The sequence below is a fragment of the Terrapene carolina genome, unplaced genomic scaffold (assembly GCF_002925995.2).
Source record: "Terrapene carolina triunguis isolate 2854851 unplaced genomic scaffold, T_m_triunguis-2.0 Scaffold210, whole genome shotgun sequence".
Classification (NCBI taxonomy): Eukaryota; Metazoa; Chordata; order Testudines; family Emydidae; genus Terrapene; species Terrapene triunguis.
Genome location: NW_020664561.1, coordinates 11,749,137 through 11,770,686, shown reverse-complemented (window position 1 = coordinate 11,770,686; position 21,550 = coordinate 11,749,137). Strand labels below are relative to the sequence as shown.

General features: G+C 46.8%; 1 protein-coding gene across 3 annotated transcripts in view; it reads left to right on the top strand.

Moving 5' to 3' along the window:
• Positions 1-21,550, top strand: part of LOC112105863 (tyrosine-protein kinase ABL2) — a 79,469-nt gene that overhangs the window by 52,932 nt on the left and 4,987 nt on the right. For all 3 annotated transcript variants that reach the window (XM_024198849.3, XM_024198852.3, XM_024198850.3), the window contains exons 2-10: positions 2,839-3,009; positions 5,352-5,647; positions 6,298-6,570; positions 8,715-8,799; positions 11,417-11,594; positions 14,322-14,506; positions 14,820-14,972; positions 16,180-16,269; positions 17,777-17,950. In XM_024198849.3, coding sequence (XP_024054617.1) covers positions 2,839-3,009; positions 5,352-5,647; positions 6,298-6,570; positions 8,715-8,799; positions 11,417-11,594; positions 14,322-14,506; positions 14,820-14,972; positions 16,180-16,269; positions 17,777-17,950 — 1,605 coding nt within the window. The remainder of the gene's footprint in view (positions 1-2,838; positions 3,010-5,351; positions 5,648-6,297; positions 6,571-8,714; positions 8,800-11,416; positions 11,595-14,321; positions 14,507-14,819; positions 14,973-16,179; positions 16,270-17,776; positions 17,951-21,550) is intronic.

The following is a 21,550-nucleotide window of genomic DNA, read 5'->3' as shown; positions in this document are numbered from 1 at the left end:
AAGTATTCACTCTACGGGGTTATTATACATAAATGTCATTGTTTCCTTGATGAGTTAGACAATCAACATACGTAAATATAGCTTTTTCCATCTAGCAATTTTTTTCTTTTTTCCTGCCCCTTATTCCTCCCAAAAATAAGGCTCCTGTGTGCCTAAATCACTTTTGAAAATGGGGTTAAGTCTCATAAGTCCCTCAGGTGCTTTTGAATATTTTACCCCTAACGTCACTGACTGTTGAGAGTTACTCTTCAAATGTCAAACCATTTACTTTAGTTTTGCTTTTTTTGGTATGTAATACTTCTCTTATGAACATGCACAGACCTCCTAAGCATTCAAAAGGAAGTAGTGGTAGTCCCACATCTGCTTTGAATTCCTATTGGCGACTCAGTGTAGTACCACAAATGGTTTAATGTGGGTAGTGTTGCTCAAGGCTATGGAATCAGCAGCAGGTGGCATACCTACTGCCGCCTTTGGTCTGGGCTTTCCCTCTGGTTACAGTATCCTCTGCTGAGCTGCATGTGGGCAGGCTAGAAGATCTTGACTGGTTGTGGTGCTTGATTCAGCAGCATTACTAACTGAATTGATATTCTGCTCCTGCTATGAAGTTAACAACTAGATTCATAGTAACTGATTATACATCTGCTATAGCCGTACCTGAAGTATGGGCTGGGTGCTCATTGCATTAGCCACCATGGCTTGAATTGAAATACTTGTATTTTTTATCTAAAACTATATTTGATTGTAAAAGAAAACCGTGTGTGTACTTTTTTTAAAATCTCTGACTTTAAAGCAAATGCATAATTGAAACCAGGAAGACATTTGCACCCTGGTTAATGTAAACTTGAGGCCAAAAGTACAAATGTCTTTAAAGAGAGTAAAAAGAACAGGAGTACTTGTGGCACCTTAGAGACTAACAAATTTGTTAGTCTCTAAGGTGCCACAAGTACTCCTGTTCTTTTAACTTTAACAGACTAACACAGCTGCTACTCTGAAACCTTTAAAGAGAGTGCAAGCTCTCGTCACACACTTGCAGCATTTCTGCTCCTTTAAGGGAGGAGGACAGTCTGGTTTCTAAAGTAGAGAGCGCTGGGAGTCAGGAGACTTCCTTTGTCTCAGGCTTGGTGTGTGACCTTGCCCAAGGCACTGAAAGACTTGGAATGGCTTTGATGGAAGGCACTACAAAAGTGTAAAGAATGTATTATTTAATTACTATTTATTTTTGCTCCATAAAGACAGCTGCTTCTAGGAATTGGTGCTCCTATCTGTTGCCACTAAAACAGTTCAGTGCTAATTATTTGACATGTGTATATACATGCCCAGCTAGAAGAAGCTGTGCTGGGATACGGGCACTTGTGCTATAATTTATCCACTGGGATTTTCTCATGTTGTCTTGTGATACCAGTGTAGTACTTTAGTATTCTCTAAAACCAATTGGTATTGATAAGATGACAGCAATCCATGTACAAAAACTGTTGCGCATACCTGCAGTAAAACATTAGGAATGAAAATATCACTAGCTTAATACCTAACTGCAGGTTTATTTGTTGCTAGTTGAGCTTATAACTTTGAGCCCGATGAGCTCTGCTGGTGCATGTGATAACTTTTTGGTTAGGCCTGGAATGTAGGTTATTCACCATACACAAGATCAGCAGGTTATGCTGGCAAATCACATAACTTCTGTGAGACCTCAAATACAGATCTAGTCACTCCAGACACAAGTTTACAGTCCCCCTGAGAAGCACGTTTGTGATTTCATGATAGTTATAAACTCTGCCAGCATAACCAACAGAGTATGAGTGCTGCTAAGTGCTATTCATGAGTGCTGCTAAGAAAAACGTTTGATAAATTAACAATCGCAACCTGTTCTGTCATGTTTGTTACAGTAGCATGAAAATGTAGGGGTCGGGGGAGGGGAGAAGGAGTAAAGTGGAAAAATGGAATGGATATCGCAGGAAAATCCCTAAATTTTGGTTTCCTGGCACTGAGTCTTGGCCTCCTCTGAATCCATGCCAAATGTTTGCCTGCTGCTTGGACCAAGCCCAGGTCCGCCCTTCCCTGTTTGTTTCTCACTGGCTTCCCCTTGTCCCCATCCTGTATCACATTTAAGCTCTCTGTCCCTTTTCAAGGCTCTGCGCAGACTAGCTTCTGCTTTTGGGTGTGTCTCACTCTTTTTGCTGCCTCATTCTTCCCATGTTACTCAGTTAACTGTCTCCTTCATGCCTTATTCCATCCTGTCTCTGAATCCCTAACACACTAATTTAAAAAGAAAAAATCAAAATTGTTGCATTAAATGCTAGTGTAGTCCCAAGCTTGTCTCTGGGAATATTTGTATCATTTTAAGCTTCATAAAGCGGTTGATCTTCATGGAGATATGCCATTTGATGTCAGTATTCATTAATGTTTCTGGCCACTCTTTCCAGTTCAGCTTCCCTAAAGAGGAGGGAAAAAATGTGTAAAATGATCATATGAAACATTTATTTCTCATCAATCTTACCCTCACTTCATCTTTAGAAACTTGTATGTTCCTTTCTCTTGTGGAAAAACTTTCAAAAGGTAGGGATGAGTTTGAAGAAGGGCTGATGAAATTCAGTTTCAACACAAGTTACTATATATTTTCATATTTGTTTATAACAACCTCGATATCCTCTGGTCACACAGGCTGTTTTTCTGATGCCTGGATTGATATACAACATCCATTCTTGAAAAATCCATACTTCCTGTTCTATGCAGTGCTCACAAAGTTGCAGCAACAGCAACACTGTTGTGTGTGAGTTGGATTTTGACATTCACAGCTGTTGTACATAGAGTAAATTCCCTCCTCTCACTTTTTTTGTCCAGAGGCCCTTCACCGCCCCTATGGTTGTGATGTTGAACCCCAGGCACTGAATGAAGCCATCAGGTGGAGCTCTAAGGAGAACCTGCTTGGAACCACTGAGAGCGATCCCAATCTTTTTGTTGCACTTTATGATTTTGTAGCAAGCGGCGACAACACACTCAGCATCACCAAAGGTAAGGCGTGCTGTACCCTTTCAACATCTTCATGTGGCTCCAGTTTGTTCTCATCAAGGTGTTGATTCACAGACCTGTGATAGCTGAGATGGTAGCACGTACCTGTCCAAACAGCCCTAAATTAGAGGGAAAGCATGACTCACATCGATTGTTGTTTCTCTGCCGCTCTACAAGGGGAAAGGTATTTCACACTAAGGCTGTGTCTACACTTAAGCCACTGCCAACGGCACAGTTGCAACACTGCAGCTATGCCACTGTAGCACTTCGGTGTAGAACTCACTACAGCAACAGGAGGGGTTCTCCCATCACTGTAGTTAATCCAACTCCCTGAGAGGCGGTAGATAGAAGAATTCTTCCACTGACATATCAGTTTAGCACTGTCTATGCTGGGGGTTAGGCTGCCACTTAGGGATGTGGATTTTTCACACCCCTGAGTAATGTAGCTGGGTGAACCTAACTTTATAGTGTAGACCTGGCATAAGATGGCAGCATTAACGTCTCCCTGCAAAACTATCGGTAGCTTCCTTCAGTGCTAAAGCTGTGGGTTTAACAATGAGAAAAGAATATACTAGAATCACTTGTCACTTCATTCCATCAGAGAGAGTGGAAGAAGTGAATGTAGCTGAAGTAGATTATGGTCTTTCATGAACTGCTGATAGGTAGATTGGTGCCTTGCTAGTAGGTGTTTTTTCTTTGACTTATGTAACAGGGACCCCTGCTGGAGAAATAACTTATTGCAGAGATTACTATCTGTAGATAGGTTTCAGAGTAGCAGCCGTGTTAGTCTGTATCCGCAAAAAGAACAGGAGTACTTGTGGCACCTTAAAGACTAACATTTATTTGAGCATAAGCTTTCGTGGGCTAAAACCCACTTCATCGGATGCATGCAGTGGAATCACTCTCGTTATAGTGTGTATGGTAACACCCATTGTTTCATGTTCTGTGTGTGTGTGTGTGTGTGTGTGTGTGTATATCTCTTCCTACTGTATTTTCCACTGCATGCATCCGATGAAGTGGGTTTTAGCCCACAAAAGTTTATGCTCAAATAAATTTGTTAGTCTCTAAGGTGCCACAAGTACTCCTGTTCTTTTTATCTGTAGATAGTACTCAGTTGGTGATCCAATGAGCATAATTATTACCATCCTAATACTCCAAAATCACCTGTGCTTAACCTTCCCATTGCAGTGTGAGACGTTTCATAATTTTTCTTCAGAAATAAGTAAACTCTCGGGTTAGGCCTATAGCACTGGTTTTCACTGCTAGTATCACTGCATGTCCTTCAGCCTTAGACAGGGCGTTGATTGAAGGGCAGTTAGCATAAGCCTGGGTGGTGCTGGGCATTAGTGACCAAACTAACTTGGCAGGTGGGAAGTTGATCCCGCACCTGCTCTGAAACTGTCAGCTTTCAAAACACTAGTTCTTCCCTGCTCCGGTCAGCAGCTGCTGATTTTACCAGTATCTCCATCCTCACAGAAAACTAATCCCAGCACCACTGCTGTCAACATGCACACAGATATTTTGGGAAAGTTCGGAGCTATTCTCTACATTGGGTGGCTGGCACAGAGGGCAGGTAACTGAACAGCCTGAGGAGCACTGCGTGGTAGGACTGTGATACTAGTTCTGAGATCTAGAATCTCATGGTCCTGCTGTGGTAATATGTGCAGGCTTCTTTATCTGTCTGTAGTGACACTTCTCAACTTTATCGCCCATATACAGATTTCACTGTCCTGCTGCCTCAACTCAATGGAAATCAAAGGCTTCTTTAAATATACCAAGGAAAATATCAGCTTGGAGGTTTCTTAGCACTATTGTCAATGGATGCCAGAAAAATGTATCTTGCTGTACAACGATTTTTAAAGGGGTTGGTTTTAAGTCCTCCAACCTGGAATGGGTCCTCAACCTCTTAGGAAAGAGTCAGCTCCCTGCTCCAGAAATCTAAACCAGAGGAAGCACTGGAACTGGTTGACACATGTGGAAATGTGGTTGCCTGTTAGTAAGTTTTAGCTGAGTATCCAAACTGGAGTAACTAGGGAATAGTGTCTTAGCTGTTCAGCTCCTCAAATTTGGAGGTTGTCAAAACTCTCTCTCTCCCCCCCCCCACGGCTCCTAAATCTAGGTTAAAAGCTCATGTGAGTCCACTTTCTGAATTTTACTTTTTATCTACTTAAAAATTACATGAAGCAGCTTGGGAATGTTGTATTAAAGGGTCTTTGCCAAAGACTTGTATTCTCTAGCTGCAAAGGCAGGCTTAGTTAACTAGTAGTATGTGTACTCAAAGAAGACTGACCTGATTTCAACTTGATTTCTCTTCTCCCCCCCCACCCCCTTGTCCCCATCTTCAGGTGAGAAGCTACGAGTCCTGGGTTACAACCAGAATGGTGAATGGAGTGAGGTATGTTCTAAGAATGGGCAGGGATGGGTGCCAAGCAACTATATCACACCAGTGAACAGCCTGGAGAAGCATTCCTGGTATCATGGGCCCGTGTCACGCAGTGCAGCAGAGTATCTGCTGAGCAGTCTCATCAATGGCAGCTTCCTGGTTCGTGAAAGTGAGAGCAGCCCAGGGCAGCTGTCCATCTCCCTCCGGTACGAGGGGCGTGTTTACCACTACAGGATCAATACCACCGCAGATGGAAAGGTAAGGCCTGCTCCAAGGAACACAATGGGAAGAGAAAATAGGGGATGTCTCGATTATCTTGTCTTGTACAAGTGAAAGGTGGAAAAAAAGGGAACGTCTGTCCACGCTATATTCCCTAATCCAAGAAATAACACTTTGGAAGAAATCTCGAGAATGCTGTTAATTGTCCTTGTTGAGTGGGTGACTGGAGAGCAGAATAGTGGTGGTTTGATGTAGTTACAGATCTATTTCAATTGGCCCTGGCAGGAACAGTCTGTATGTGAGAATAAGCAAGACTTTGCTAAACCAACAGTTGTTTGTCTTTGGCACAATTAGGGTGTGGTGCGTCATATCTGGGGGAGATTCCACTGGTCCTAAGGAGGTTGGAGACTGCACTTTACAATAGTTTTAATTTTAAAATTATGGAAAGCATAGGGGAGGTCATCAGACAAGCCGATCACTTCAGCGGCTGTACTTTCCCAACCTGCCTCTTACTGCAGATGTAAACCCTATGTATTGGCCTGTTCTATTTTCCTATCAAACTGAGAGCAAATTTATTTATGAATTCCCTTCATATTTATTTGAATGTTTTTACTGTCCAGTCTTCCACGATCACTGAAATATTTCAGATATCTACATAGTTAAATGGATTCTTGATCCTTTCTCATCAGGTGTATGTGACAGCCGAAAGCCGCTTCAACACATTAGCAGAGCTAGTTCACCATCATTCTACAGTGGCAGATGGACTGGTGACAACCTTGCATTACCCAGCACCCAAGTGCAATAAGCCCACAGTCTATGGAGTGTCCCCCATCCATGACAAGTGGGAGATGGAACGAACGGATATCACCATGAAGCACAAACTTGGGGGAGGGCAGTATGGTGAAGTGTACGTTGGTGTCTGGAAGAAATACAATCTCACGGTTGCTGTGAAAACACTAAAGGTGGGTTTTAAGACCACTGTGCACTCATTGTTTCATTAGAAGTGCATGTTTAGCCAACAGAAGAGTGCAGTGTTTGCTCTTACTTCTGGAATGTTTTGCACCTGCTAATGCCAAACGCATCAGGAAATTGAGTGGGGAAACCCTAACTCCTATGCTGACTATACAGTAGCCTGCAGGGAAGAAAGGTTAGCAACAACAAACTTTAAGCTCCGTGTGTGGCTTAAAAGCAGTTAGAATTCCCTAGTCGAGTCTATTCTCCATGGAGACTGAGTGTCCAAGGCAGGGCTATTGTAACAGCCACCTGGAAGAAGAAAACGGGTTATGGAGGCTTCTCAGAGAACTAGGGGTCAGGAAAACTTCTCCACCCCACTCCTGCCTCTGGGAAACTTCAGAACCCTCTCCCCCTACACACCCGTCATTTAAGTTCCAACATTGTGTAGTCTGATTCTTTAGTGGTTATTGACTTCCAATTAACACTCATTTAAAGAGCTGGGGGATTGTAAGATTCTAGTCCCAGAAGCAGGCAAAACAGAAACAAGGTTATTGAGTTCAATATCTGGTTGGGAACCCTGATATGCACAATAAAGGCACTCATGCTGAGGGCAAAGCAGAGCTTTCACCACTTGTATTAGCACAATTAGTAAAGAGACAAAAGCTCCAAACCACATACAAAGATAATAGTACTACAAAGTTAATGTTATATCTTGTACCATTCCTTGTATATATTCCCACACACTTCTTTGGGGATCTGGCAATGAAAGACAAAAAACCTGCTCTGTCCTTGGCATGTCAAGCAAATCCAATGGTCCAGGTCAACCGATGATGACGACACACATACCCCCTTACGTTGTGGTCTGCCCTGTTATAGGGCCTAGGACCTGTCATAAATATTCATTTGTGTGCCCAGCCTCCCATGTCCATATTTAACTTCCTTACCCTACGGGTGCCTTTTATCCTATAGCAGGGGTCGGCAACCTTTCAGAAATGGTTTTCCGAGTCTTCATCTTCATTTATTCACTCTGATTTAAGGTTTCGGTGCCAGTAATACATTTTAACGTTTTTAGAAGGTCTCTTTCTATAAGTCTATAATATATAACTAAACTATTGTTGTATGTAAAGTAAATAAGGTTTTTAAAAAATTAAGAAGCTTCATTTAAAATTAAATTAAAATGCAGAGCCCCCCAGACCGGTGGCCAGGACCCGGGCAGTGTGAGTGCCATAGGTTGCCTACCCCTGTCCTATAGGTTTGTATACATATGATTTTAATTTATTACCATATGCATCAATTTGTTGCCAAGGCAAGTTTGTAGCTAAGCATCTGCAATGATCCATTGTAAGATATCCAAACTTAGTATCAGTTCAGTGTTCCTGCGGTTACCTGGTATTGTTATGCACAAACTCTCCCTCCTCCTCCTTCCCCCAAACATGCTATTCCCAGTTCTGCAAAACGCAGAGTAATTGTCAGGCCATTTTTCTATGCCAGAGGTCATAGGCCTCAAAGCCTTATGGTAACTTATGCCATATGCTAACTGCGTAAGATAATATCTTAGAGGATACAGGCCTATAGGTTCCTTGTGTTACTGCTAAGTAAAATAAAATGCTAAAGCTAGCTCTATAGTCTACAACTGTAGCTGTCATCTTCCCAGGTGAGAACACTTTGGCAGGATTCCCTTGTATAACCCATCAAAACTACTCCTTAGTCAGAAGGATTGCTAATAATTGACCTCAGGCCCTCTTTCCCTCCAGAGACTTGAGCTCCTTAGCCTTTTTAGACTTGATGGACTAAAGAGCAAGAAATCACAAATTAAGCTTAAAGCTCCCAAGTGTCAGTGTAGATCAGTCACTAGGCTGATAAAGTTGCTTAACCATACTGCAGATGTCCAGTCAGCTGGGCCAGAGGTTATGGAGTCCTTTGATGTTGTTTTGTTCAAAGCCTGAGAAGCAGCACCTATGTTGGTCAGTCGTGGGTGGGGAAGAAATGGACATGCTTTTTTGCAAACACTAGTGCATTAATGAAACCAGAAATGAGAAACAGATGTAAAAGAATTTATCTCCAGTTCCTGTGTTGGAACAGTACAGTGTTAAAACAGACCTTAAAGTCATTAAGAGGGGTTTGCCTGTTTTCTTTTGTCCCATTTTTCCAGGAAGATACCATGGAAGTGGAGGAGTTCTTGAAAGAAGCTGCTGTGATGAAGGAAATCAAGCACCCAAATCTAGTGCAATTATTAGGTGAGTGAAGGAGTTTGATCTCTCTTTCTGTGCTTACTGTCTTAATTTCTATTTAAACTGAATCTTTGTTTAAAAACAGTGCAGGGCTGCCCAGAGGATTCAGGGGGCCTGGGGTCTTCGGCGGCAGGGGGCCCCCGCCGCCGAATTGCCGCCGAAGACCCGGCACTTCGGCAGCGGGTCCTGGGGCGGAAGGACCCCCCGCCGCGGGTCTTCAGGGCACTTCGGCGGCGGGTCCCGGAGCAGAAGGACCCCCTGCCGCCGAATTGCCGCCGAAGACCCAGAGCGGAAGAAGCTCCGGGGGCCCGGGCCCCACGAGAGTTTTCCGGGCCCCCCAGAGCGAATGAAGGACCCTGCTCCAGGGACCCCGAAAAACTCTCGTGGGGGCCCCTGCGGGGCCTGGGGCAAATTGCCCCACTTGCCCCCCCCCAGGCGGCCCTGGAACAGTGACAGCTGTCATATTATTGACCTGCTTTAGTCTATGCACTATTCTTGCAAAGTCGGGGTCTAGTCTGGGTTTAAGCTAACAGTACGCGCCAAAGTGTACACCAGTGGCAGTGGCATTCAAACTTGGCCTAATTGAAGGCCATTTTGACAACTTGCCTGGAGCTACGGGACACCCCAAATTTTAATCCAATACTTAATAGAGAACTGTGACATCTATTGACAGAGTCCAGCAGGCAATGCTACCTGGGTGCTTGGATCAAACTGCATACTCAGATCTGGCCGCTTCTTTGGATGGTGCCTATATTTAGACAGCATTGGTTTATGCTGTGGTACTCTGAGTTGCATTTGACCTAAGGATGACGTTTAGGCCTCTCTGGGTTTATAGTGTCCTCACCTTTGTGGTATGTGTACTCTTGGGGCACTAGACTGAAGTCCAAGTGCTTTAGCCATATAAGATATGTTTGACAACATACATTCCGAAGTTGGAGTTTTCTGTTCTGCGCGCACACACACACGCACTAGTGAAACCTGACCATGCATTATACAACTCTACATCTTTAGCATCCAGTCAAATTACACCTTGACCACAGCCATGTTAATGGACAGACTACTTTTTGGGTCTGTCAGATCAGCCTTACAAAATGTTACTTACCTGGACTGAAGTTTTTTTTATTAGTGCGATAGCCAAAAATACAGAGACAGTTAAAGTAATACAGTTATCACTGCACTGAGGGAGATGATATCATATCTAAAAGCACATATGATACTCTCATTCACACATGACACTGTCATTTATAGTCTTTGCCCAGTTACTTATATGAACAGAAAGACATTTATTGAAAAAAGCCCCACTGAATAGATTAAATATATGTATAACTAATAACAATACAAAGCAACCAAATCTCTACTGCTGTGGGAAAGGACTAATATGCATATCACCAAATAAATATTAGTGTGTTGTCCTCTAGGTTCAAATATAACAATTAGATAACTGCAGTGGGGAGGCAAAATGAAGAGATAAGCACATATTGAAGCAACACGTGAGTGGAAGAAATATGCAGGCTTTGCAGCTTGGCCATACCCAAGTTTTCCCACTGGAATGTGTATGGTAGGGTGATTACTGCTACATAGTCAGCATAGCTGTTAATTCTGTATGTGGAAAGATTCTCTATAGACATTAGATCCCAAATCTTCACTAGTGTATAGTCCCATCTGCTGCCGCACTTGGACTGTCACTACTTTTGGGAGCCAAGCTGTCAGCTAAGAGTAGGGCGAAAGGAAATAATGCTGGGAATGTGAAGAACTCCAGTAACGTCAATCACTCTGCACCCATTATCAAGTAGACACAGAAGATGTCTCTGCCCAGCCCTGTCTGGTAGCCGGAGGAGAGCACAATGTAAAGAGACTTGTGTTCAAGATATATATCCGTGCTTTTGGAGTACCTCTTCTGATCCATCATGTGGGAGTATGCTGTTTGTCAGTGTGAGAGAGCCAGAATGATTAGCCGTAAAAGGGAGCTACAAAGGGGGTGAGACCTATTTAAAGAATTGACACTAATATCATGTTTCCCTCTACCACCAATACATGTTTTGCACACAGCTGCAATAAATGTGCAAGTTGTCAAAGGAATGTGTGTGAATGAGTCCTGATCTACAAGCAGGCTGCATGGTATTGATAGTTTACCAAGCTGTCATACATGGGAGTTTTCACATACTTAAGTGACATTCCAACTTGTAGACCCACCCAGCTGATTCTTACCTGGTAATGACCAGCTTTAGTGGGAATTCTAATTGGCCTCATGAGTTTGAGGGTGAGAAAAAGATCAAATTCTTAGGGTTCAAAACATCTCTTCTTCCACTCTGCACCCATGCATCACTGTGAGACTGCTCTCTTATGCATATTCCATTGGATTATTAGAACTTTGGTACTAATTACCCCATATGTAGAGTGGCACTGAATGTGCACTTGGCCTCCTGTATCTCGGTTTGTGCTAGGCCACACTGAAGTTGTTCCTGGAAAATAAAACAGATTCAACTTTGAGTACAACAAATGGGATAGGAGTACATTACTTTGGCAGAAAATGCTGTAAATGGATTTCAGATCCTTCAAGAGTACTGGTAAACTAGGACTGAGATAATTACTTAAATGTTAACTTTGTCTCTTTCACGGCCAGGTGTATGCACCCTGGAGCCACCCTTTTACATTGTGACGGAATATATGCCATATGGGAACCTGCTGGACTACCTACGAGAATGCAACCGGGAGGAGGTGAGCGCAGTCGTGCTGCTCTACATGGCCACTCAGATCTCCTCTGCTATGGAGTACTTGGAGAAGAAGAATTTCATCCACAGGTGGGTGACATGCCACTATGCTGTGTCGCAAACCCACATGGCAGTGAAAGGGGATGAGACATTGCCCTATCGTTCAGAATGAGACCTTTTGCAGTTTTCATGGGCTTGGAAGTGGGATTTCAAGAAAGGTCACCTACAAGCTCTTTGAAGGAAATGGGGAGCCAGAGTTACCTGTTCGAATCTGGTCTAGTTCAGTAATGAAAGGGCCTGTGTGTCATGAGCTGATTTTATCCCATTCCCAATGGGCATGTATCCATCATCACAATAGCCATTGTTGTTGGCAGTCTTAATAGAGGCCCAACAAAGAATGAACCGTGGACACTGAGCTGTCTTATCATTCCTAGTGGTGATCCCTTTAGTTGGAAGCTTACATTGTCTTTGCCTGTTCTGTGCAGAGAGACCTTCCTCCTTCGGGCTGATCAGTTTCACATCTCTCAGTTACTAAATTCATTTAAAAATACTCTATCCTTTTTTAAATGTAGGGGCATAATGACAGCTCAGCAGAAGGGTTAGGCAAAAATACATTTGCTCCCACTCATCCTGGTGTGGATGAGAGCGAATAATTGATACTAGAGGCCCTTTCAGCATCAGTCTCAGGGCTCATCCTTCATGGTAAGAAGTGCATATATATTGGACACTTATTTTTATTTAAAATAATAATTTGCTTCTGTACCCAGGCCTTTGAGTAAGCACATAGTACTATTGCTGTTACCCTATCCTTTGCCCTCACCCCTACCCCTCCCTATTGTTTGATTACCTCTTTAATTCATCCCTTCATAAATTATATTGCAAGCTCTCTGAGACAGGGTCCATGGCCTGTATTGTGCATTGTACCTTGCACACTTTTGAGTGCTTGTCATCGTGCCTCTCACCTCCAGAGCACCTTCCCATGTCTGGGTGCAGTGTTACAGGGTGTTTTTCAATATAGCACCCCCTGTAGTCATTCTGGGGGTGCCACAACAGTCTGTCATTGTATGGGGCCTAGCCGTCCAGGGTTAACACAAAAGTCCCAAAGAGGAAACCCCCAAGTCTAGTGGCTTTTGAGCCCAGTCCTCAACCTTAGTCTGGGAGCTGTGATACTTGGCCTCTTCTCCTTCTGATTCCCATGTCTTCCCTCTTCGTCTGGGAAAGAGTAGGGGAACCTAGGACCACCCTCACCTCTGGGTTGGGGCCAAGGACAATTCCTTCAATCCCTTCAACATTTTCCCGGGACTGCTCCTACCTTTTGCCCAGCTTGTCAAAATCTTCTCTCAGGAGTCTGCTATCACTGCCTGGAATCATAGAATCATAGGACTGAAAGGGACCTTGAGAAGTCTTCTAGTCCAGTTCCATACACTCAAGGCAGGACTAAGTATTATCTACACCATCCCTGACAAGTGTTTGTCTAACCTGCTCTTAAAAATCTCTAATGATGGAGATTCCACAACCTCCATAGGCAATCTATTCCAGTGCTTAACCACCCTGGCAGGAAGTTTTTCCTAATGTCCAACATAAACCACTCTTCCTATTCTATCCTCAGAGGTTAACTAGAACAATTTTTCTTCCTCCTCCTTGTAACAATCTTTTATGTACTTGAAAACTGTTACCATGTCCCCCCTCAGTCTTCTCTTCTCCAGATTAAACAAACCCAGTTTTTTCAATCTTCCCTCATGGGTCATGTTTTCTAGACCTTTAATCATTTTTGTTGCTCTCCTCTGGACTTTCTCCAATTTGTCCACATCTTACCTGAAATACAGTGTCCAGAACTGGACACAATACTCCAGTTGAGGCCTAATCGGTGTGGAGTAGTGGTTCTTCATCACTTCTTCTTTGGCAGCTACAAGGGTACCCCTTGAAGCTGCTCCCAGCCCCTCACAGCAGCTAGGCTGTGACAAGTAACTCCTTTATCTTTTGCCTGGAACTAGTCAGTCTTTCCCTCCTCCAAGCAGGAATTTCCCCCTCAGCCCTGTCTCCAGAGCTAGGATAATGCCTCAGATCTCTTTGGCTCAGGTTAGTCAGTCCTACCTTCCTTAAAGCAGGATCTCCCTCTCAGCCCTCTCTCTGTAGTTAGGGTTATCTCCTAGCTTTAGGTTAATCAGTATTACCCTCCTTCAAGCAGGAGTTCCCTCCCCAGCACTTTCCTTGCAGCAGGGGTTGTGACTTAAATCAGCTGCAAGGCTTTTGCCAATTCCCTTCAGCTGTGCACCCTTCCTAATTATCGTTCCACTCTGGAGGGTCCAGCAGGGCAGCCTTCTCCCATCAGTGCCTGTCTGCTGGCAGGCAGGAGGCAGCCTTTACGTTGTTCCTTCTCCAAACTCCTTCCGAGCTGGATGGGAGAGAGGGAAGCCTCGCCCCACCTTCTTTGCAAGGTTCAGGCCCTTGTAGGTAGAGTGTCCAGATTCCTTCCACAAGTGCATTCATTCCCATGACCCTGAGGTTTCTATATGTATCTGCTGGACCCTCCTGAACCCTTAAAGGGTCAGGTAGTGGAGTGGGCAGCTGGTCACTAGGTGCTGCTACTCTCGATGGCAGACTACTCTGTCATAGTGCTGTATGATATAATTAATACATTGTACACCAACTGCGAATGTAGAATTCTAGTTAAAAATAAATTGTGCATGTGGCCCAGCAATTGGTGTGCAAAGACAAATTAATGCAATGCTTGTACCGCACATGTATTGGGATGAAGAGTTCAGGATGTTTGCACCACAGCATCCCTGCGATTTGCATCTCTTCTCACTCACACAGGGACCTAGCGGCTCGAAACTGCTTGGTAGGAGAAAACCACGTGGTGAAGGTGGCTGACTTCGGCTTAAGTCGATTGATGACTGGAGATACCTACACAGCTCATGCTGGAGCCAAGTTTCCTATCAAGTGGACAGCACCTGAGAGCCTGGCCTATAACACCTTCTCAATTAAATCAGATGTGTGGGGTAAGAAGGAAAGAACTCACAATGTTCTAAGCCCTCTTCTATGCCAGCCCAGGTAGAAGGCATCTTTCCTTCCTTAGTCTGCTCTCAGAGGGACGAGGAAGATGTGTTCTGATACCAGGCTAGGTCACCACATCAAAACTCAGCAATACTTTTAGCTTGCAAATCTCCCCTTGTGCCTTCCCCCACGGGCTGGCCTGAAAATACCTTCAGAGGAGAGACTGCTTTATGTTACAGTACAAACAGCGGTAGCATTCAGACGATGGAAGAGAAGGGATAGATTTATAATCATAACCTATTTGTCCTCTTTTTGCAGCCTTTGGGGTGCTATTATGGGAAATTGCCACCTACGGGATGTCACCATACCCAGGTATTGACCTCTCACAGGTGTACGATCTGCTGGAGAAGGGATATCGGATGGAACAACCAGAGGGGTGCCCTCCAAAAGTTTATGAACTGATGAGGGCATGTGAGTATTTCCTTTCACTTTCAATGTGGAGGCAAAATAGTCTGTGGAGGTGGAGGGAATCTATAATAGGCTATGGAGTCTTTTGCTTCTAGCTTGCCACTTCAAATAGAGCTGATGGTGGTAGTGTTTTTAACACAGTGTTTGATCTGTATGAAATGAGTGTGATGGTCTCAAGCTGAGGGAGCACATATCCACTTGAGAAAATCACCATTACCGCTGGTACTAGATGGCACTTTTGGAAATGTCAGCAGAGGCCAAGGACTGCATAGCCCCAGAAGGCTGAATTATCCAAACTCTGTGAAGGGATTATCTCACCTCTTGATGCCTCCTTGTGGCTGGGCATGGCATGGCAGCATTCTCTCTTCCCTGGGGTCTGCATCTGCTAGCTGCTCCACTTCTGCAGTGGCCTGCCTCTTCCTGTGACTTGGCCCTCCGGGGCAGTCCATAAACAAAAAGCAAGGGGAATTAACACAAACTGAGTTAGTACAAGAGAGAGGGGAATGGCTCCCTCTCAGGGCGTATCAGAATCAGGTCCTCCCTTCCTTAAGGGAGGGATCTTCACACAGTTGTTGTCAGGAAAGATCCTGCCTTCCCACGGCCATTTCCACAGGAGTGGAGAGTTGAAGGTCTGTTCTCTTCCCTGGCCTGCCCACAAGTGAGCTGTTCTGCTCCCCTTTTAACTCCTCCTCAAGCCTGTGCATGTCTTGCAGGTGTGGTGGGCCAGGGCTGGCTGAGCCCAGAGCAGCTCCTTAACCCCTTGTTGTCAGTGTGGGGTTTGTATACCCCATCACAGGCCCCACAATACAGTTTAAAAAAAATTGGTGGTTCACTGCTGAAAGCTTGCACTGCTAGTGCTATATATACTTCTTCTGTGGTTAGATAAGAATTCAGTCTCCAGGGCCGAGGTAGCAAACAAGGAAAAACTCACTTTAAATAAAAAAAAAAAAAAAAAAAAAAAATGGAAAAGCTGATGTTGGTGACATGGTGCTTGGCTTAAATCCAATGATGTAATTCCTGACCCATCAACACCACATCAGTGCTTTACTTGGATACAGTGGGACCTGTTCCACAGCCAGTGTATCAGTAGGATATTGTAGTCCGTCAGGTAGTGGGTTGGCGACTTTTCTACCTTCCTCAGTGAGAATACTAGATTGTCCACTATTCCTGCTTCATACACTGAGAACTTTCCTGGTTTCTCATGCTGCAGGCTGGAAGTGGAATCCCCCAGACCGACCATCCTTTGCTGAGACCCATCAAGCCTTTGAAACAATGTTCCATGACTCCAGCATCTCTGAAGGCAAGTACCCTTGCTACTGTACTCAAAATGTTGGGAGCGGAGTTTCACCTCCAGGGCACTGTCTGACCGAGGCAGGCTGATTACAGGCCTACTGGTGCTCACCTTGCTAGAATACAGAAGCCATTTGACTGCATTGGCTATGTTCTTCTCAACATGTGCAAACTTGTGTTCATATTCATTGTAATGGATACACTTTAGAAATATTTCAGTGCAGGGGAAACAGAAGTAATTCATTCAGGTACAAAGAGGAGAGATTTTTAGAAAGAATAAACTCTTGCTTCCATTGCAGAGTTTGACTGTCATTCAGGGGACAAGTGAGGAAGGTGGGTGGGTGTAAAATAGGTAGGGTTTATATTTTTGACTCCAGAAATTGCGCGACTGTGAAAACAATTTATATTTATAAAGTAGTATTACTGCTTTAATCTCTGAAGTCAGATTCTCCTAGCATGCCATTACCAGCAACAAATGGATGCAATAACCTTATGGACATAGCTAGAAAATAAATATTAGGGCTAGTCTACACTAGAAGCGCTACAGCAGTGCAGTTTCACCAATGCAGCTGCGCCACTGTAGTGCATCTGGTGAAGCTGCTGTACAGTCTATGCCAACAGGAGAGAGCTCTCCCACCAACTTAATTAATCCACCCCAACAAGCAGCAGCAGCAACGTCAATGGGAGAAGCTCTCCCGCCGACATAGTGCTGTCCACACAGGCGCTTAGGTCGGTGTCTCTTGCGTCGCTCAGGGGGGTGGCTTATTCACACCCCTGAGCAAGGTCAGTGTACCTTATGTGGCTCAGGGGGGTGGCGTATTCACATCCCTGAGCAACATAGTTATACTGACATAACCTGTAGTCTGGACAAGCCCGTAGTCTGAAACATAGTACACAGTATTAGACAGAAGAGGGGAGTACCTCTGCAGCTCCTAACCAGCTTTAAAATGAAATGTAAAGAAAGTTGATCCATCCGCTTCCCTAACGCAGAAAAAACACTCCTGTCTAAAATTCTCCAGTGATGGTTTAGAATAGGGGCAGCCAAACTTTGCCCAGACAAGAGGTAGCCTGGCAAGTTGCCAGGAGCTTTAAGCCTGCAAAGGTGCAGTGTCCTCCACCTTGAGCCCTGCAGCTTCCTCCTAGGTCAAGAGGGACTGCATTGTGGGACCCCGCTAGTCTTTGCGGGCTGCTTCTCCCTATTAAAGGTAGAGGTGGTCACTTTTTAGAACTTCTTGGTTAGCATTTGGGCCATGAGCAGATCTGTCTCAACTTCAAAGTATAGAATGTGAACTTTTTTTTTTTTTTTTTTTTGGTTGTTGCTGAATTTAAAAATGTAAACGAGTTACCTTGAGACCATCAGGAAATAACTAATCCTCTGGACTCAGTAGAGCAAAATTACATTCACAGGCTTAATCCGTTGCTCTTCTCTCTGGTCCAGTGCCGGTTGTAAAAATGCAGACTCTCTCTCATTCCTGTGCTCTTCTTTGTTCCAACTATTCTCCTGGCTTTTCTTACAGAGGTGGCAGAGGAGCTTGGAAGAACAGCCTCCTCCTCATCCATAGTTCCCTACTTGCCCCGGTTACCCATGCTTCCCTCCAAGACTAGGACTCTGAAGAAACAGGCAGAGAATAAGGAGAATATTGAAGGAACACAAGATACTGTGGAGCATTCGGCTTCCAGCTCAGCACCAGGTATGGGCACAAGCATCAATGTGACCAGAACGCTGTGGGGCAGATCTTCAGCTGGTGTAAATTGTTATAGCTCTATTAAAGTCAAAGGAACTATGGATAGTTTATACCAGCTGAGCACCTGCCCTGTGAATTTTACCAGGATGTTTTGTAGATTTAATAACTCATCAAATAGACTCAACTGGTTCTTCGAGTGATGGCTCATGTGCATTCCACAGTAGGTGTGTGTGCTCGCCATGTGCACCGGTGCCAAAAGTTTTTCCCCTAGCGACTCCTGGAGTGGCGCCACCATGGTGCGATATAAGGGGCGCTGGTGCTCCCCCCACCCTCAGTTCCTTCTTGCCGCCAGTGAAAGTGCTTCGGAACTGTTGTGCTCCAGCTCTCCGCTGTAGCTTTCCCTGTTTGGACTGTCATTTAGTTCGTAGTTAGTTAGTACCTGTAGTTTAAAAAAAAAAAAAAGTTTTATATAGATAGAATAGAGAAGCGCGCCCAGGTCGGGGCATGCCCTGGGCTTTACGTCGTGCGACACTTGTAAACGGCCTATGCCCATAAGTGACCTGCACACTAGCTGCTTACGCTGTCTTGGGGAAACCCACGTCAGCGACTGCTGCAAAATTTGCAGATTGTTTAAGCCCCGGACTAAGAAGGAGCGGGATATACGGCTCCGAGCCATATTGATGGAGTCAGCACTGAGCACTGTGGCATCAGTGCCTTCCACCAGCCGGCACCGCTTCCCATCCACGGGACGCTCTAAGAAGACAAAGAAGCGATCTTCTCCATCAAGGCACCAGGGCAAGGCTGGAGGCAAGACTAGACCCGCGCTGGGCAGCTCTCGATCCCCCTCGGCCTCACGGCCTCCGACTCAAGTAGAGCGGAGTAGCCCAGCCCACTCCAAGCCAACCTCCCCGGACACCAGTGGCCACATATGGGTGTCCTCCATGCCGGAGGCCCTGCAGGCGGCTCAAGACGTAATGTCTCTCCCGGTACTGGCTGCACCGACCCCAGTGGCTCCCCGGTCCAGAGGTAAGCCAGCACTGCCGCCATTTGGGCTGTACCGCTCACAGTCGAGGGAAGGTTCCCAACACCGCTCTATGCAGAGTGACCACCTCACTCGCAGCCTGCACCAGTCCCCGTCGACATCCGCCCAATTTTCTGGCTGGGTGCTGAGCAGTAGGGAATCGAGGCAGCGCTCCACATTGAGGGAGCACAGGCCTCGGGGTCAGAGCATGCCCCGCCGGGACTGGGACCAACGGCACCGGAGGTCGCCGACTCTGAGAAGCCACCGTAGCCCCTCGCGGTACCAACGTTGACACCACTCACGCTCTTCGTCCCGGTCGAGGTCCCCGGCACGGCACCGCTCCCGCAGCCCCAGGCGTAGATCGCCAGCAACCGGCCGTTGCGGATCCACCCGACGGAGCCATTTGCGGAGCAGCCGTTACAGATGGTACTCCCGCTCCTCTACACCGGACTCAAGGTCTTGAGCCCGGCACCACTCACGCCGCCGGTACTCGTCCCCATCCTGTGATAGCGGTCATTCATATGCCAGCCCAGCCTCCCCTCCGTCTGTGGTGGTGGCCTACCTCAGGCGTCGGGGGGTCCAGATCTTCTCCTACCTCGACGACTGGCTGGTCAAAGGCAGCTCCAGATCGCAGGTACAGAACCACTTCTCCTGTCCACATGCACCACACTGGGGCTGCTGGTAAACAACACCAAATCCACATTGGTGCCGGTACAACAAATAGAGTTTATTGGCGCGATTCTCGACACGACATCGGCCAGAGCTTCCCTCCTGCTGGACAGGTTCGAAACCTTGAGGGATCTCATTGGGGCGATCACGAGGTTTCCCGTGACAACTGCCAGGGCGTGCCTCCAACTCCTGGGTCACATGGCAACGTACACGGTACGTGGTACGCCACGCCAGACTCAGGATGCAGCCCCTTCAGCTCTGGCTGACCTCAACATTCTCCCAGTCCAGAGACAGGTTGGACAAAGTCCTTGCCGTGCCCGAGTCCGTACTAGCCTCCCTCCTTTGGTGGTCCACTCCAGAGAACATGCTCCAAGGGGTCCTGTTCAGGAGCTGCTCCCCAAATATAGAGTTGGTGTCTGATGCGTCGGACTTGGGGTGGGGAGCCCACATGGGAAACCTCCAGACCCAAGGCCTGTGGTCTGCACAGGAACTAGCCCTGCACATAAATGTCAAACAACTCTGAGCGGTCCGTCTGACCTGCGTGGCCTTTCGCTCGTGCCTTACGAGCAGCATAGTCAGAGTTCTCACGGCCAACATGACTTCGATGTTCTACATCAACAGGCAAAGTGGGGCCTGCTCCTCAGCCCTCTGTCAGGAAACCCTCCGGCTGTGGGCTTCTGCATCGCCCACGATATCAACTTGGAAGCCCACCACTTACTGGGCATTTGGAACTCTCGAGCGGATTGCCTGAGCCGGGATTTCTCCTCCCAACACGAGTGGTCGCTACACCCAGAGGTAGCTCGCATGATCTTCCCAACGTGGGGCACTCCCCAAGCGGACCTCTTCACGACCAGGCAGAACAGTTGGTGCCCCCGGTTCTGCTCCAGGAGGAGCCTGGGCAAGGGCGCGATTTCTGACGCCTTCCTTCTGTCCTGGTCAGGTCAGCTGCTACACCTCTACCCCGATATAACGCGGTCCTCGGGAGACAAAAAATCTCACCGCGTTATAGGTGAGACCGCATTATATCGAACTTGCTTTGGCCCGCCCTGTTCCTTGTTCCCTGACCGCCCCCTCCAGAGACCCCTGTCCCTAATCACCCCCAGGACTCCAACCCCTATCCACACCCCCCGCCCCCTGACAGGCACTCACTGGCAGCAGCGGGAAGCGAAGCAACATGGCCCCAGCCTGCTCCACTCCACCATCTCCCAGCCGCGGCACTCCGCTTCCCGCTGCCGGTGAGTGCGGGGAGGTTGGGGAAAGGACGTCCTCCGCACTCACTGGCGGCGGGAAGTGGAGCGATGCGGCCCCAGCTTTCCTTGCCCCAGCCCCAGCCGTGTCACTGGGGGTGGGGTTGGGGAAAGGTCTGCCTGTGGTGGGAAGCGGAGCGCCGCGCTGGGAGCTGGCGGAGTGGAGCGGGCTGGGGCCGGGCTGCTCCGCTTCCGCTGGTGAGTGCGGGGGGATCCCTTCCCCCAAGTCCCCTCCCCCATGCAACACGGCTGGGGCCGGGGTGAGGGAAGCGGAGTGGACTACTCCCGGCCCCCCGTTAATCCCCCGGGCCACTCTGGGACTGCAGGGCCCCCAAAATTGCCCCCCCCATAGCTCCTGCCTTCTAGACCCTGGGGGGGAGCCCCTGATCACCCCCGAGACCTTCTGCCCCTTATCCAACCCCTCGGCCCTGGCCCGGCATCCTTAACATGCTGTTCAGAGCAGCTTGTCAGAGCTTTACCACGTTGTATGCAAACCCGTGTTATATCGGGTCGCGTTATATCGGGGTAGAGGTGTATATGCTTTTCCCCCAGTTACACTGATCAGCAAGGTCCTGGAAAAAATCAAGACGGACAAGGCTCGCGTCCTCATGATTGCCCAGGCATGGCCCAGGCAGCACTGGTACGGGACTCTTACGAACCTGTCCATTG